The sequence below is a fragment of the Embiotoca jacksoni genome, unplaced genomic scaffold, assembly GCF_022577435.1.
Source record: "Embiotoca jacksoni isolate LCO1_2020_lvr unplaced genomic scaffold, fEmbJac1.0.p SCAF_51, whole genome shotgun sequence".
Classification (NCBI taxonomy): Eukaryota; Metazoa; Chordata; class Actinopteri; family Embiotocidae; genus Embiotoca; species Embiotoca jacksoni.
In genome coordinates, this window is record NW_027185405.1 from 1,823,101 (window position 1) to 1,838,281 (window position 15,181).

Here is a 15,181-nt window from a genome sequence, read left to right on the forward strand (position 1 = left end):
CTGTGTGTGTGTGTGTGTTGTGTGTGTGTGTGTGTGTGTGTGTGTGTGTGTGTGAGAGAGTGAAATGTCAGCCCCATGGTTTCCATTCGCTGCATGTTTTGGCGTTCTCGGGCCAATTAAAAGGTCGTCAAAAAATAAAATAAAAAATACCTCCATTGGCAGCACACACTTCAAATCTGCTGCTTAATCAACTTGATCAACATCAATAAATCACCAAGTGTTTGATTATGAGACATTATCATAATTACTGTGGATTTTCCCTTTTTTTTGGACCTTTGAGTCGGGTTACTGAGGAGAAACTGTGGCGGACTGATTCTTCATTTTCTAGTGTTACGATGAGTGTGACGGTCTTCTTCCAAACCCGCCGGCCTCAAATACAAACGCACCAAATATAAATCAGGTCAGAAGTTTGTGGACGGTTTCTGTAGCAACTGTGTCGCTCGCCTTTGTTTTGTCTGTCTGACTCGCCCGCTGTTTGATATGAACAAACATGCAAACAAAAACAACAACATCTAAACATGACATGTAGTACCGCGTGTGTCCAGCAGGCTCTCTCTCTCCGCTCCGGCCCGACTCGACCCGCTTCGTCCTGCTGCTTTCAAAGTCGCTGCGGTCGTCACGTCCTCAACCTGCAGCGCTGCTACATACTAATACGTAATAATTACCTCTGCTCATACACTCCTTTGATTTTTGTTCTTTTGACCTGCAGACTTTATAATCTAACGTTTCTCTCGGAAACAGTTTTAAACGAAAGCTAACGGCAGATTTTGACGATAAAAATGTTCCTTTTTACGATGTAGAACTGGTTTATTCCCACGTTTTCTTCTGTGGTGTTTTTTTTTTTTTTTTTTTTTTTTTTTATCTCAACTTGTTTTTTTTTTTGTTTTTTTTTATCTCAACTTGTTTTTTTTGTTTTTTTTTTTACCTCTTTGAATAAATAGTAAATAAAAGAGGAAGTTGGAACCTGATTGGCTGATACCTGAGAATGAACAAAAAAACATGAGACAGGAGAGTGGCAGGAAATGAACGGACCTCGAGTGAACTGGCGGCGGTGTGAAAGCGGGGCGTGTGTGCAGAGGCCAGGGGTCAAAGGTCCACCGTCTTACCTGCCCCACCATGAGCTCGTATAAGTGTGAAGAAATGAGAACGGGGGGGGAGATCGTTTCTATTTAAAGTTGTGGAAGCAGTCGAGGGTGAAGGGTTAACAAATGAATGTAGGTCAATGGGAGCGAGTGTGTGTGTGTGTGTGTGTGTGTTGTGTGTGTGTGTGTGTGTGTGTGTGAGTGTGAGTGTAGCCCAACTTCTATAAGGTGTGTAACGGTGTATATCACGTGTGTGTGAGTATATGTGCCTCCCCTTTTCTTGTGTGTGTGTGTGTGTGTGTGTGTGTGTGTGTGTGTGTGTGTGTGTGTGTGTGAGTGACCTGCTCTTTGTTCCCGTGCTCGGTGCAGTAAGGAGAGTGGACCGTTGACGAGGATTAATGCCCAACATATGGCAACCCTACGGGACACACACACACACACACACACACACACACACACACACACACACACACACACACACTGCAGTCATTACTCTGAACAAAGAGCTGTAAGGCTAATGAGAAGGCGATATCATGTGTCCTTTACAGACACACACACACATGGCATGGATTCACGTGGATACACACACACACACACACACACACACACACACACACACACACACACACACACACACACTCTTTAATGTTGCTTACACATGGATGGATGCAGATGAACACACACACACACACACACACACACACACACACACACCTGGTACTGTAACATGTATCCATTGTGTGTGTGTGTGTGTGTGTGTGGCAGTTGAAAGGTAGCAGGCGGTCGTTGATGGAGTTATGAATGCAAACACCTGTGTGTGTGTGTGTGTGTGTGTGTGTGTGTGTGTGTGTGTGTGTGTGTGTTGTGCATCAAAAGAGAGTGAGAATAGTGTGTTTATCATGAAGATGTGTGTGTGTGTGTGTGTGTGGTGTGTGCGTGCGGTGCGTGTGTGTGTGTGTGTGTGTGTGTGTGTGTGTGTGTGTGATTGAAGGAGGAAGAGCGAGGAAGAGGTGAAGCAGAGTTCAGAGGAAAAGTGAAGGTTCGTGTTTGCATTTCTTCATGCTCCTCTGCCTCTCTCCCTGTGTGTGTGTGTGTGTGTGTGTGTGTGTGTGTGTGTGTGTGTGTGTGTGTGTGTGTGTGTGTGTGTGTGTGTGTGTGTGTGTTTTTCTCACGTAGCGATCACACCCCGAAAGCATTTGCAGACGTTTTCTCTCCACATCTTTTCACACACACACTTTCTCTCTCTCTCTCTTCTCCCGGCGGGATTCAAACCAACATGTTCCTGAAAAGCTCCACTCCTGTTTTCTGTCATAATTGACTCCTCTGTAAGCCCCGCCCTCCATAGTTACTGTTGCTATGCGTGTCAATCTTAGCATTAGCTAAAAAGTAGCACAGATTTGACCCCATAATTTCCAGACAATTGTTCACCAACATGAGAGGCGGCGTCATCTCTTTAAAAATACGGACTGCACCACAGGCCTGTCAATCAAACAGACACGCCCCCAAAAACAGGTCTTCTTGAATCTTCTTGTCTAATGAATGAGGGATTATTTTCAGATGGACCTCCAGAAAACTAATAAGAAGGAGTGACTTTAGCTAACAACACCGAGATAACTGATGGACACATTTTATTCACTTTGGATTTGATGAGAGAAGTTGAATGGGAGTCTATGGAGCCGGAGGCTTTTTGGAGCCGACCTCTAGTGGCGGTCTGTGGTATTGTAGCTTTAAGAGGCTCACTCTTCGGGACTCGGAAGCTTTACGTCCACTTTCATGTACAGTCGAAGGTTATAAACTAGTGAGAAAGTTGAAGACATCCTGTGTTTATTTGAAGAAACTTCCACAGACTCGAGTCGTTTTCTATTTCCGACCTCTACGTAGGTTTCAGGTTCTTTCTCTTTCTTTTCTTTCTTCTCTTGCGGCGACACTCTGCCTCTACCCTCTCTCTCCCTCTCTCTCTCTCTCTCTCTCTCCCTCTCTCTCTCTCTCTCTCTCTCTCTCTCTCTCTCTCTCTCCCTCTCTCTCTCTCTCTAGGTGTAAATGACTTTGGACGGCCATCTGTTACTGAGCCACCCTGCAGAGAGTTGGCCTGCATGCGCACCTCCTCAGCATGTGTGTGTGTGTGTGTGTGTGTGTGTGTGTGTGTGTGTGTGTGTGTGTGTGTGTGTAGCTTCCTTTATGTTTAGTTGCACGTGTGCAGTCACTGTACTCTTGTGTTTGAGTGTGTTTATTTATGCCTACGTGCACATGCATAATACAGTAGGTTGTGTGTGTGTGTGTGTGTGTGTGTGTGTGTGTGTGTGTGTGTGTGTGTGTGTGTGTGTGTGGCAGGTATGGGGGGTGAGAGAGATGCTCGACTGTGTATTTAGTTTTACCTGCACATGTACAACATGTAGTGAGTGTTAACATGTTTAGCCTCAGTCGAAGCTGACGTCGGCCTCTCGATGAATATTTTAAAAATCTTTTGGCAGCAAAAAGAAATCTGCATAATTTTCTCTTTGGTTCAGTTTCCTTCCTGCTGCTCCTTCACAATAAAAGTCTTTCAGCCGCTAACACGGGTCATAGTCCGGATGTCTCGCGGTTTGTGTGTGTGTGAAATGTCTTTGAGTCGATGAACCAGACGATATCCGACATATTTTAGTTCTATTTTAACGCAGGACGAAATATTTTAGTTTGAATGAAATCCTGAAACAGCCCGAGAATCTGATAAGAGCTTAAAATGTTGATATCTTTAAACTGGCTTTTAGTTGGAACACTTTATGGACATTTTTAAATGTATTTAAACAATGATATTATTGTATTAATGTCTATTGCGTTTTCTAATTATGTAGTTTTAGTTTTTAAAGTAAAAATTTTTAAATTGATTTTATTGTAATTTTTTTCACCTTTTTTATTTCTTGTGTAATTAGTCTGCATTTATTTTACTACTGTACATTTAAGCTGTTTTATTAACAGTCTTTCATTCACTTATAAAGCACTTTAAATTTGACACAAGTCAAGCAACAACTTCAAACGACACTAAAAATTGTATCTATTGAGTTAGCTGAACATTACATTTTATACAGTTACCCTTAATAACTGCCATATAACTGAATTATTTCCAGGAAACGTCCTTATTTTCTGCTACAAACCTAAAAAATAAAGCGTAACTGTTCTCAACTCTGAGATCTAAATGCAGAAAACTACTTAATCATTGATTTATTTGGCAGGAAAACTAGTAAAGTTTCGTAAAATACTACAATAATCCAAGAAAATGAACCAAACATTAAACTTAAACGCGCTGCTACAATGCTACAATTATTTATAACTGCAGCCTTGTTTTAGGACTTTTATTGTGAAGGAGGTCCATGTTTCAGGAAGTGCTTCTGCTGCTTAATAAATATTTAAGTGGAGAACTAAGAACTTAGTCCAACTAAAAACGGCCAATGAGATGTCACCCCGGCGTTTGTTGAACCAATCGGCTGTAACTTCCTGTCGGTGCTGCGGTCGGTCGGCCGGTGAAAATCCTCTGAAGCCGCTGCGCGCCGTCACTTTGTGATTTGATTACATCCGAGCGACCTGCTGTCTCTGCTGGAACATCCAGCTGTTCGCTGCGACTGCCGAGGAGACCGGCAGCGAGCTTTTACTCTCTGAGGATCTCAAACATGTTGAAGTGTAAAAATGGAGGAAAATAGCAGCAAATCGATTTTTCACTCCGCAAGCGGATACAGATACCGTGATGTCAATTAGAAAATAATCACATTTTGCTTTGTTAATAGAAGTAAATCAAAATATGACATTCGTACACTTTCTTCACACTGCAGCAGGATGTGTATATTATTTCATATATTCTTCACGGTGTGTGACGGTTGTTATAACTCTGACTTTATGCTTCATCTTTTGGTTAAATTGAGGTAAATAAAGAAAGCAGACATTAATTTTTAACTCCTGGTAACTCCTGGTAAACACAGCGGCGACTTTTCTGATTCCTGGTACAGAATAAAAAATTGAGGAAATACTGATGTGTCTTTTTTTTATAATTAGGTTTACAAAAAAAACCAATTCATTCACAATTAATTCTCCATTAATCCTGGACGATGTTTCCAGGTCGACACCAGCTGATCGCCGTCTTCTCTTCATGTAACCCTGCGAGTGTGTTTCTGTGTCGTATTAATTTGGTGTCTCTTCCCGTCCGTCTCCCCTCCAGCTCTCGTCCGGGCCGTCCTCCCAAACGATGTTCCGGTGCCGGGATCCAGGAAAGCCCCAGGCTGCTGCACCCGGGCCTCCCCGGCCTGCTGTCCCCCAACCTGCTGTCCCACACCGGTAAGAGACAGACGGAGGACTCCAACGCTCCTCTCCATACCCTATTTATTTTTTACGCCGTTTCTTTACGACGGCGCCCTCTAGTGGCCGCGGTGAATCTGACGCGCGTGTTGGAGAGAAGCGTCTGTCGGGAGGAGGTCGGGGCGGACAGATGGGTCCGACGCTGCCGCTTGTTTCTCCTCTCCAACCGCTTTGTAACCTTTACCCCGCATGTTTATCATCGTAACCATGACAACGGTGTTCCTCTGTTTTAACACAAACTCTGACCTTTGCCTAAAACCTAACCGAGTTGTTTTTGGGCCTAAATTAATAAACGCTCGCGCAGGTTGAGTTGAGAGCAAAAGGACAACCCGTGAAAATACACATTTCTGCAGTAAATAAATAAATGCAGTATAAACGTGTATAGTTTGGACGGATGCGCTGAAAGTTTGCATGCAAAAATTGCTTCAATTTCTCTCTCGGGGACACGTTTATTATTGTAACCATGACAACGAAGCTCTTTTTTTTTTTTTCTGACCCTGAAAACTTAACCAAGTTGTTTTTGTGATGGAAATGATGAGTTCAAGGACTGGGTGATTCAAAATAGAGTTTGTATATCTATCAAATATGGGAGGGAGAGCTCTTCGCTGCCACGGCAATGGTAAGAAGCATGCTGGCTTCTTTATCGTTCCCATTTTGGAAAACACTTTTTTTTTTGCACAAAGTTCATTGTGTTTATGGCTGCTGCATGTGTGCGATCATAACTGCAGCAGTGAAAAGTTTTGTTCATTATAGGTCAGAGAGTTTCAGCTCCTTAGTCAGGGCAAAGTCAGGGAATTTGACCTTTGACCTGAAGTGGGAACCCTGCATTTGTCTTCCTGCTTCTCTGTTTATTAATCAGGATCTACTTTGTTGTCCCAGTTATCAAACGGCCCTTCAAATACGAGACATCCGTCCTCAGAATGATTAATGCATTCAGTTATTTAAGCTCACAGCAAAAAGTGCAGAAATACATTTAAATCATGGAAATAAAATGTCAAACAGTATCAGACAGGATTTAATGAGCTAAACATCAACACAACTTTTATATAAATAAAGTAGAACTAGAGAAACAACAGAAATGACCTCATCCCTCCATTTCTGCATCTTTCCTTTCCTCATCCTTCCTTCCCTCCTTCCTTCCTTATTCCCCTCTCCTGTGCTTTCACTCCATCTTTCTCCTCACATGCTTCATCTTACGAGCTGATTACAATATTAAAAAAAAAAAGACAAGTTTTTCTCTCTCGACGCATGAAAATAGAAAGAAAAAAAAAAAAACAGTGAGGGGGGAGAGAAGGAGGGTAACAAATGGAGAGAAGGAAGGAGGGATGTCGCTAGAGGAGATAATGAAACCTAAAAATGACTGCCAAAGAGCAAAAGATGGAGGGAAGGAAGGAAGGAGATGCAGAGAAAGAAAGAAAGAAAGAAAGAAAGAAAGAAAGAAAGAAAGAAAGAAAGAAAGAAAGAAAGAAAGAAAGAAAGAAAGAAAGAAAGAGAAGGGGAGAAGACCTGCGGAGGGTGAACGAGTGCAGATTGTGCGGTGGTGTGATGAATGACACGTCTCTGGGGTCCCACTCCTCCATCTGTCCATCCCTCCCTCCTCCTTCACTCCCCCGCATCCCCCTTTTCTTTCCCTTCTTCCTCCGACACTCATCTCTCCTCCTTTATCGTCTACGTCCTTCACTTCTTCCCTTTTATCCTCCTTTCCCTCCTTCCTTCATTTCCTTCCTCCTTTCTCTTCTTCCTTCCTCGTCCTTTTTCTCCTTTAATCCGTCCTTCTCTCCTCTTCTTCCTACTTCCTTCCATCCTTTCTTTTTTCCTCCGAACTCTTCCTCCTTTTCTTCCGTCTTTTCCACTCCTTTATTTTCATCTCCACTTCCTGTCTCACACTTCCACTTTTTTGTTGTTCTTCCATTTGTCCTTATTTTTACCCTTTCATGCTCTTTATCTTCTTACTTTTTCTCGGCTCCTTCCTTCCTTCCTTCCTTCCACTGCCCCATTTTTTACTCCTCCTTGCCTCCTTGACTGCCTCCTTCTTCCCCTCCTCCCTTCCTTCTGTTTTCCATTCCTAACTTCTTGTCCTCCCTCCATCCTTCTTACCTTTTCCTTTCACTTTAGCTTCCTCTCCAAACTACCTCCCATCTTTCCTTTTCTTCTTCTCTTTAATTCCTTCATCTGTCCTTCATCTCCCCTTCATCTCCTCCCTCTATCATTTCCACTCATCCTGTTCCTCACCTCTCAGTTTCCTTCAGATCTTTCCTCATCTCTACTCTCGTTCGTCTCCATCCTCCCCTCCGTCCTCCACACCGAGCCTCCCGCCCCAGGATAAATAAAACATGGTTGTGTTTAGTGACATATGGACACAGCTCACTGTGGCATACTAATGACACACACACACACACACACACACACACACACACACACACACACACACACACACACATACACATCAGGTGTGTGTGTATTTGTGTTGAACATTAGTGGAACCCAGAGAAAACATTTGCTCACTTATGATCGCTCATTAGCTCACACACACACAGACACACACAGACACACACAGACACACACACACACACACACACACACACACACACACACACACACACACACACAACACACACACACAACATATATCACACACACACACACTTGGCAGTCTTCGGATGTCGCATTCCGCCTCATTCACACACACACGCAGAGTTGCTCTGTCTTAGTCGGCCCCGCGTCCATGGAGACGCCACGTTGCCGGGGGAGACGGGCTGTTGTTTACGACCTCGCGGGCGCCATGGCGATGGGGGGCATCGGCCAATCACAGATGGACATTTATCACACTGTTAGAAAACACGGAGGGAGAGGAGAAGGAGTCTGGAGGAGGACGGCGAGAAGGAAGGCCGAGGCAGAAGATGACGGCGAGGAGGAAGATGATGATGATTTTGCGGACGAGGTGGAAGAGCAAAACGAGTGAGGAAGAGCAAAATGAGGATGAAGAGCAAAACGAGAGAGGAAGAAGAGTGGAAAGAGAGATGCAAGTGGGAGTACATGAAAGAAAAAAAAGCGCGAAAGAAATGAAGAAAAAAAAGATGAGACGAAGATGCAAAGGGAAAGAAAAACAAACTGATGAAGATGAGAGACGGCGATGAAGAAAAGTGGAGAAAGAAGTCGAGGTGAACAGAAAAAAAAAGGATGAAACAAAGATGAGAGGAAAAAAGGGAGGGAGGAGGAATAAACGACAGCAAGAGAGTGATATCAGTTTAATTGGCCTCATCTTCCTCAACAAAGACGCTGTAATGATAAGCGTGGGAGTGTGTGTGTGTGTGTGTGTGTGTGTGTGTGTGTGTGTGTGTGTGTGTGTGTGTGTGTGTGTGGTAACCTATGCAGGGTGCTGCGGCACTCATTTGACTTGTTAATTCACTTCAAAAAACAGCTCAATGGTTAGCCTTGTCTTCTCACACACACACACACACACACACACACACACACACACACACACACACACACACACACACACACACACACACACAGGCCTCATAAACACACGCACACACTCGGCTACAGAGACACATAAATGCAAACACTTTCATGCACACGCACACAATTTTTTTTTAATACACACCCATAAAACAGTTTGTATGCACACACGGTCAGCACATAAACACACAGCTTCTGGCAAAGGTTTGTGCAAATACACACATTTTGATGTGATGAACACATCTGGAGCAGGAGCACACACACACACACACACACACACACACACACACACACACACACACACACACACACTTTAAAAACACACACAAGCACTCTGTGTAGGTTACAGATGAAGTGCTTTCAATCTTGTCCTGAAAAGAATACACTCATCTGAGGACTCTTATGTGCACCTGCAGAGGGGGGGGGGGGGGGTGGGGGGGGGGGGGGGGGGGGGGGGGGGGGGGAGTAGGAGGAGCAGGAGGTGGAGGAGGAGGGAGGGAGGGAGGGGTGAGGAGGGTCTATCTTGCAGTTGTCGTTTTTCCACCAAACACTACACGTTGTTTAACTAGTAAAACACACCACACCCCGTCTGCGCCCCCGGAGGTGTGGTGGGCGTAAAATGAGGCGTGCACAGGTGCATTGTGGGTCCGTTGCTATCTTCTGCCAGTGCACAGAGGATTGACCGTTAGATTAGTTTCCTCTGCAGAGAAAAGTTTCTTTCCACTACTTGGAAAACCTGCCGATCTCCAACCGAAGGTTGGATTGAGACGGTTGTTGAAATATTTTCACTTTTCTGCTTTTTCTTTGTGGACATGTAACCTGAGACGTTTTTCTGCAGCTAGCGCCCCCCACTGGTGCAGTTTCTCCTCGGTACCCACAACCGCCGACCGTCACAGTTAACAACCTACAGTGAAGGAATTCCTTCCCAGACAGTAGAAGGATTCACCGCAGACTTTTTAAAGACAGGAGAGTCTTTATCTGGTCTTTATCTGGTCTTTCTCTAGTCTTTCTCTGGTCTTTCTCTGGTCTTTATCTGGTCTTTATCTGGTCTTTATCTGGTCTTTCTCTAGTCTTTCTCTGGTCTTTATCTGGTCTTTATCTGGTCTTTCTCTAGAGTCTTTCTCTGGCCTTTCTCTAGTCTTTCTCTAGTCTTTGTCTGGTCTTTGTCTGGTCTTTGTCTGGTCTTTATCTGGTCTTTCGCTGGTCTTTATCTGGTCTTTCTCTGGTCTTTCTCTGGTCTTTCTCTGGTCTTTATCTGGTCTTTCTCTAGTCTTTGTCTGGTCTTTATCTGGTCTTTATCTGGTCTTTCTCTAGAGTCTTTCTCTGGCCTTTCTCTAGTCTTTCTCTAGTCTTTGTCTGGTCTTTGTCTGGTCTTTGTCTGGTCTTTATCTGGTCTTTCGCTGGTCTTTATCTGGTCTTTCTCTGGTCTTTGTCTGGTCTTTGTCTGGTCTTTGTCTGGTCTTTCTCTGGTCTTTATCTGGTCTTTCTCTAGAGTCTTTCTCTGGCCTTTCTCTAGTCTTTCTCTAGTCTTTGTCTGGTCTTTATCTGGTCTTTCGCTGGTCTTTATCTGGTCTTTCTCTGGTCTTTGTCTGGTCTTTCGCTGGTCTTTCTCTGGTCTTTGTCTGGTCTTTGTCTGGTCTTTGTCTGGTCTTTATCTGGTCTTTCTCTGGTCTTTATCTGGTCTTTCTCTAGAGTCTTTCTCTGGCCTTTCTCTAGTCTTTCTCTAGTCTTTGTCTGGTCTTTATCTGGTCTTTCGCTGGTCTTTATCTGGTCTTTCTCTGGTCTTTGTCTGGTCTTTGTCTGGTCTTTCGCTGGTCTTTCTCTGGTCTTTGTCTGGTCTTTGTCTGGTCTTTCGCTGGTCTTTATCTGGTCTTTCTCTGGTCTTTGTCTGGTCTTTGTCTGGTCTTTCGCTGGTCTTTCTCTGGTCTTTGTCTGGTCTTTGTCTGGTCTTTATCTGGTCTTTCTCTGGTCTTTGTCTGGTCTTTGTCTGGTCTTTCGCTGGTCTTTCTCTGGTCTTTGTCTGGTCTTTGTCTGGTCTTTCGCTGGTCTTTGTCTGGTCTTTATCTGGTCTTTCTCTGGTCTTTATCTGGTCTTTCTCTAGAGTCTTTCTCTGGCCTTTCTCTAGTCTTTCTCTAGTCTTTCTCTGGTCTTTCTCTAGTCTTTCTCTGGAGTCTTTATCTGGTCTTTCTCTGGTCTTTATCTGGTCTTTCGCTGGTCTTTATCTGGTCTTTGTCTGGTCTTTATCTGGTCTTTGTCTGGTCTTTATCTGGTCTTTCTCTGGTCTTTATCTGGTCTTTCTCTAGAGTCTTTGTCTGGTCTTTATCTGGTCTTTCTCTAGTCTTTCTCTGGTCTTTCTCTAGTCTTTCTCTGGAGTCTTTCTCTGGTCTTTCTCTAGTCGTTCTCCAGTTTTTCTCTGGTCTTTCTCTAGTCTTTCGCTTTAAATCTTATTTGACAACAAGAAACCCAAACTGTTGACGTCATCAACAAGAACCCAACAATTGCTGTAGATTACAGGGAACAGAATCCTCGAAACTGAATTTAATTACAATTTTATTCACGGACCAACAAACCCGGTCGCCCTCCCGGTTCATATTGAAAACGCCTCTTGGGAAACTTCTAGCTGAGCTTTCTACGCACTCAAACATCTGGAAGTCAAAGACGTTGCAAAAACAATTACTTCCCAGCCAGTGTCTATTGGAAATAGCACAAAATGGCCGCTGCAGATCGGCCGCAAATGGGCATCGTGGACGTTGGTTGAAAGCTAAAGACGGGGCGACCTAAGTGCCGGAGCGCGGCGCTGAAATCTTTTTGACTCAGCACAAGAGCAATCGACTGCATTTGTAAATTGCCACTCTGGAGTGCTCGCAGGAAGAAAAAGGCAGAAAAAAACACACAAACAAACAACAACAAAAAAAGAGCCAGAACAGTGTGTTTCTAAATTCAGAACACAAAGAGCAATTTCTCCGTTTTCCTGTTTGTTTTATTCAAAGTGTCACTCCGACTCTGAGAGCGCGTTCGGAGCACTTCGTCAGATGGAGGTGCAGCGGATTAAATATTTACGAGCGCAGCCAAATGGGGTGGGTTTCACGCGAGCTCAGTGGGGGGGATAAGGGAGGTGGGGGGAGGGAAGGGAGGCGTTCAGGACTCTTGAAGATCGCCCGACGGCCTCCACCAGGAAACTGGAAGCCATGAAAGACCATCCGGACCCCTCGGTGCTGGAGGAGGATCTCACGTGGAGCGTCGTGTTGGTTGTGATGGCCGCCGTTAAACACTCTCCGTGAGACCACGTGTTCACACGTGACTTCGTTTTAACGTTCTTGCAAAAAAGGTTTTAATTATTATTATTATTATTTATTTTTTTTTTGGCATCAACACAGTAAAAAAAAAAACACGAACGAGATCTAAATCTCAGCATCCAGTTCAGAGAAGTTGTGGATCTTTACATCAAGACTGAAGTTTTGAAAGATCTTTTTTTTCCTCTCAGCACTGGTTGGAAAATCCTCCAGATTTCTGACTCGCCGATGTCCTCGATCTCCTCGATCTCCCCGATCTCCTCGATCTCCCCGATCTCCTCGATCTCCCCGATCTCCTCGATCTCCCCGATCTCCCCGATCTCTCCGATCTCCCCGATCTCCTCGATCTCCTCGATCTCCCCGATCTCCCCGATCTCCCCGATCTCCTCGATCTCCTTGATCTCCTCGGTCGTCCGCGTCGTGTAATCAGACGATTCACCGTCGTTCTGCCGTTAATCTGCCGTGTCCTCATTTTTCTTTTCGCTACTTCTCGAAGTCGTCTCCTTTTTTCTCTCGTCTGTCCTTCGGAAAAACATTACGATGCATGAGGAGGAATAAAAGAGACGAGGAACCAACATGCAGACAACCCACAGGGGAACGCTGGGACACACACACACACACACACACACACACACACACACACACACACACACACACTGGCTCTATATGATGCGTGTATTTTCGAAGCAGTCTGTCAATCAATCACCCACTAATTCCCAAGGTTCCGTGGTCGCCATTAGCGACGGGGGTCGATGCGCGGTAACCGTGGACACAGCGGACAGCCATCGATCTGAAAGCAGCAGAGAACCGTGTGTGTGTGTGTGTGTGTGTGTGTGTGTGTGTGTGTGTGTGTGTGTGTGTGTGTGTGTGTGTGTGTGTGTGTGTGTTTGATAGTCATGATGGAGAACAGTATTGTGTCTCTGCCCTCACTATTGATCGACTTCTGGTAGCATTGAGGCGAAGCGGTCGTTCTGACTCTCCGTGTCCAAGTGTGTGTGTGTGTGTGTGTGTGTGTGTGTGTGTGTGTGTGTGCGTGTGCGTGCGTGCGTGTGTGTGTGTCCTGTCATCAGCTGAGTGTGTGTCCACCCATGTGTGTTTCCTGTTATCTGTATTTGCAACTTTATTTGAGTTTGAGTGTGTTTGAAGGTGTTCCTCAGTAGAGTAGTCTGACCCCCCCCCCCCCCCCCCTCCTCGCCTACCCGGACCCCCCCCACCCCACCCCCCCCCACCCCGGACCCTCCCCCCCCCACCCCACCCCCCTACCGTCTCTTTCTTTTCCAAATATTAAGTCTTAAAATTTCAGTAAACGTGTCACTTCAACTTTAGCGAGGACAAAAGTGTTTTTTTTTTTTACAAGCCTGCAGCGTCACTCCCTGAAATCCAGGAAAAAATATCTCAACAAGTTTTGGAAGATGGAAACTAATGATTATTAATCAATGAACCATTTGGTCTGAGTAAAAAAAGAAATCGGACTAAATGTGGGAACCCCGTTCTCAAGGTTACCTCGGCATCTCCGATTGTCGTAGAGGAGAAGTCAGGGGTTCCTCCACGTTCGGAGGATTCACCCTCTGGGGAGCACGAACGTCTCGACAAGTTTTCATCCATCGACGACTTCTCAAATTTCTATATTGACCATCGTGGACGAACTGTCTCTTATAGATCCACATATTCATCTGCTTTCTTTCCCTTCGTCCTTTTTCCACTTCCTCCACTTCTCCGATACTCCTTCTGTCTTCTCTCCCTCGTTTTTATCCGTCGGACCTCCTTCCCTTCATCCATCCCACTTTTTTTTCTCCTCACTCATTCTTCTCTGTGACTCTTTTCCGTTTCTCGTTTCTCCTTCGTTCTTCTTCTTCCATCGATCCGACTTCCTCTTGTTTTCTCCCTTTAACGTATCGTCTCCGCTCTTCTCTCTTTCTCTATTAACTAAATGCATTTTAATGGTAAAATTAAAAGTACCAACTTTCACTTGTTTTTCACGAGATGTGAGGAAAAAAATTTGACAGCAGCTGATGTCATTTTCAATCATGTGTATTTCTGTCTGTGAGAAGCAGCTCGATGGAAAAAACAACAACCCCATCCTCGCTTGTTTTCTGGCCTCTTTTCCTCGACCATCTTTCTCCATTTCATCCTCCTCCTCTCTCAGCAGGACGGCAGACAATACGTCTGGTCACCGAGCCTCGGGCGCTCTGAATAGACCTCTCTCCTTCCCCGTCTGCCTCTCTCCTTCTCCATCTCCTCTCTCCTTCTCCTCTCTCCTTCTCCATCTCCTCTCTCCTTCTCCGTCTCTTCTCTCCTTCTCCTCTCTCCTTCCCCGTCTGCCTCTCTCCTTCTCCTCTCTCCTTCTCCTCTCTCCTTCTCCATCTCCTCTCTCCTTCTCCGTCTCTTCTCTCCTTCTCCGTTTCCTCTCTCCTTCTCCATCTGCCTCTCTCCTTCCCCGTCTCCTCTCTCCTTCTCCTCTCTCCTTCTCCATCTCCTCTCTCCTTCTCCGTCTCTTCTCTCCTTCTACGTCTCCTCTCTCCTTCTCCATCTGCCTCTCTCCTTCCCCGTCTCCTCTCTCCTTCTCCTCTCTCCTTCTCCGTCTCCTCTCTCCTTCTCCGTTTCCTCTCTCCTTCTCCTCTCTCCTTCTCCGTCTCCTCTCTCCTTCTCCTCTCTCCTTCTCCTCTCTCCTTCTCTGTTTCCTCTCTCCTTCTCCTCTCTCCTTCTCTGTCTCCTCTCTCCTTCTCCATCTGCCTCTCTCCTTCTCCGTCTCCTCTCTCCTTCTCCTCTCTCCTTCTCCGTCTCCTCTCTCCTTCTCCGTCTCCTCTCTCCTTTTCCTCTCCTCTCTCCTTCTCCTCTCTCCTTCTCCGTTTCCTCTCTCCTTCTCCTCTCTCCTTCTCTGTCTCCTCTCTCCTTCTCCATCTGCCTCTCTCCTTCTCCATCTCCTCTCTCCTTCTCCTCTCTCCTTCTCCGTCTCCTCTCCCCTTCTCCGTCTCCTCTCTCCTTCTCCGTCTCCTCTCCCCTTCTCCGTGTCCTCTC

At 45.3% G+C, this 15,181-nt stretch overlaps 1 protein-coding gene across 1 annotated transcript in view; it reads left to right on the forward strand.

Annotated features, from left to right (window-relative positions):
• The window catches only part of LOC138211960 (dachshund homolog 2-like), a 77,649-nt gene that overhangs the window by 40,669 nt on the left and 21,799 nt on the right, over positions 1–15,181 (forward strand). The window contains exon 2 of the mRNA XM_069172172.1: positions 5,269–5,384. Within this exon, the coding sequence (XP_069028273.1) occupies positions 5,269–5,384 (116 nt within the window). The remainder of the gene's footprint in view (positions 1–5,268; positions 5,385–15,181) is intronic.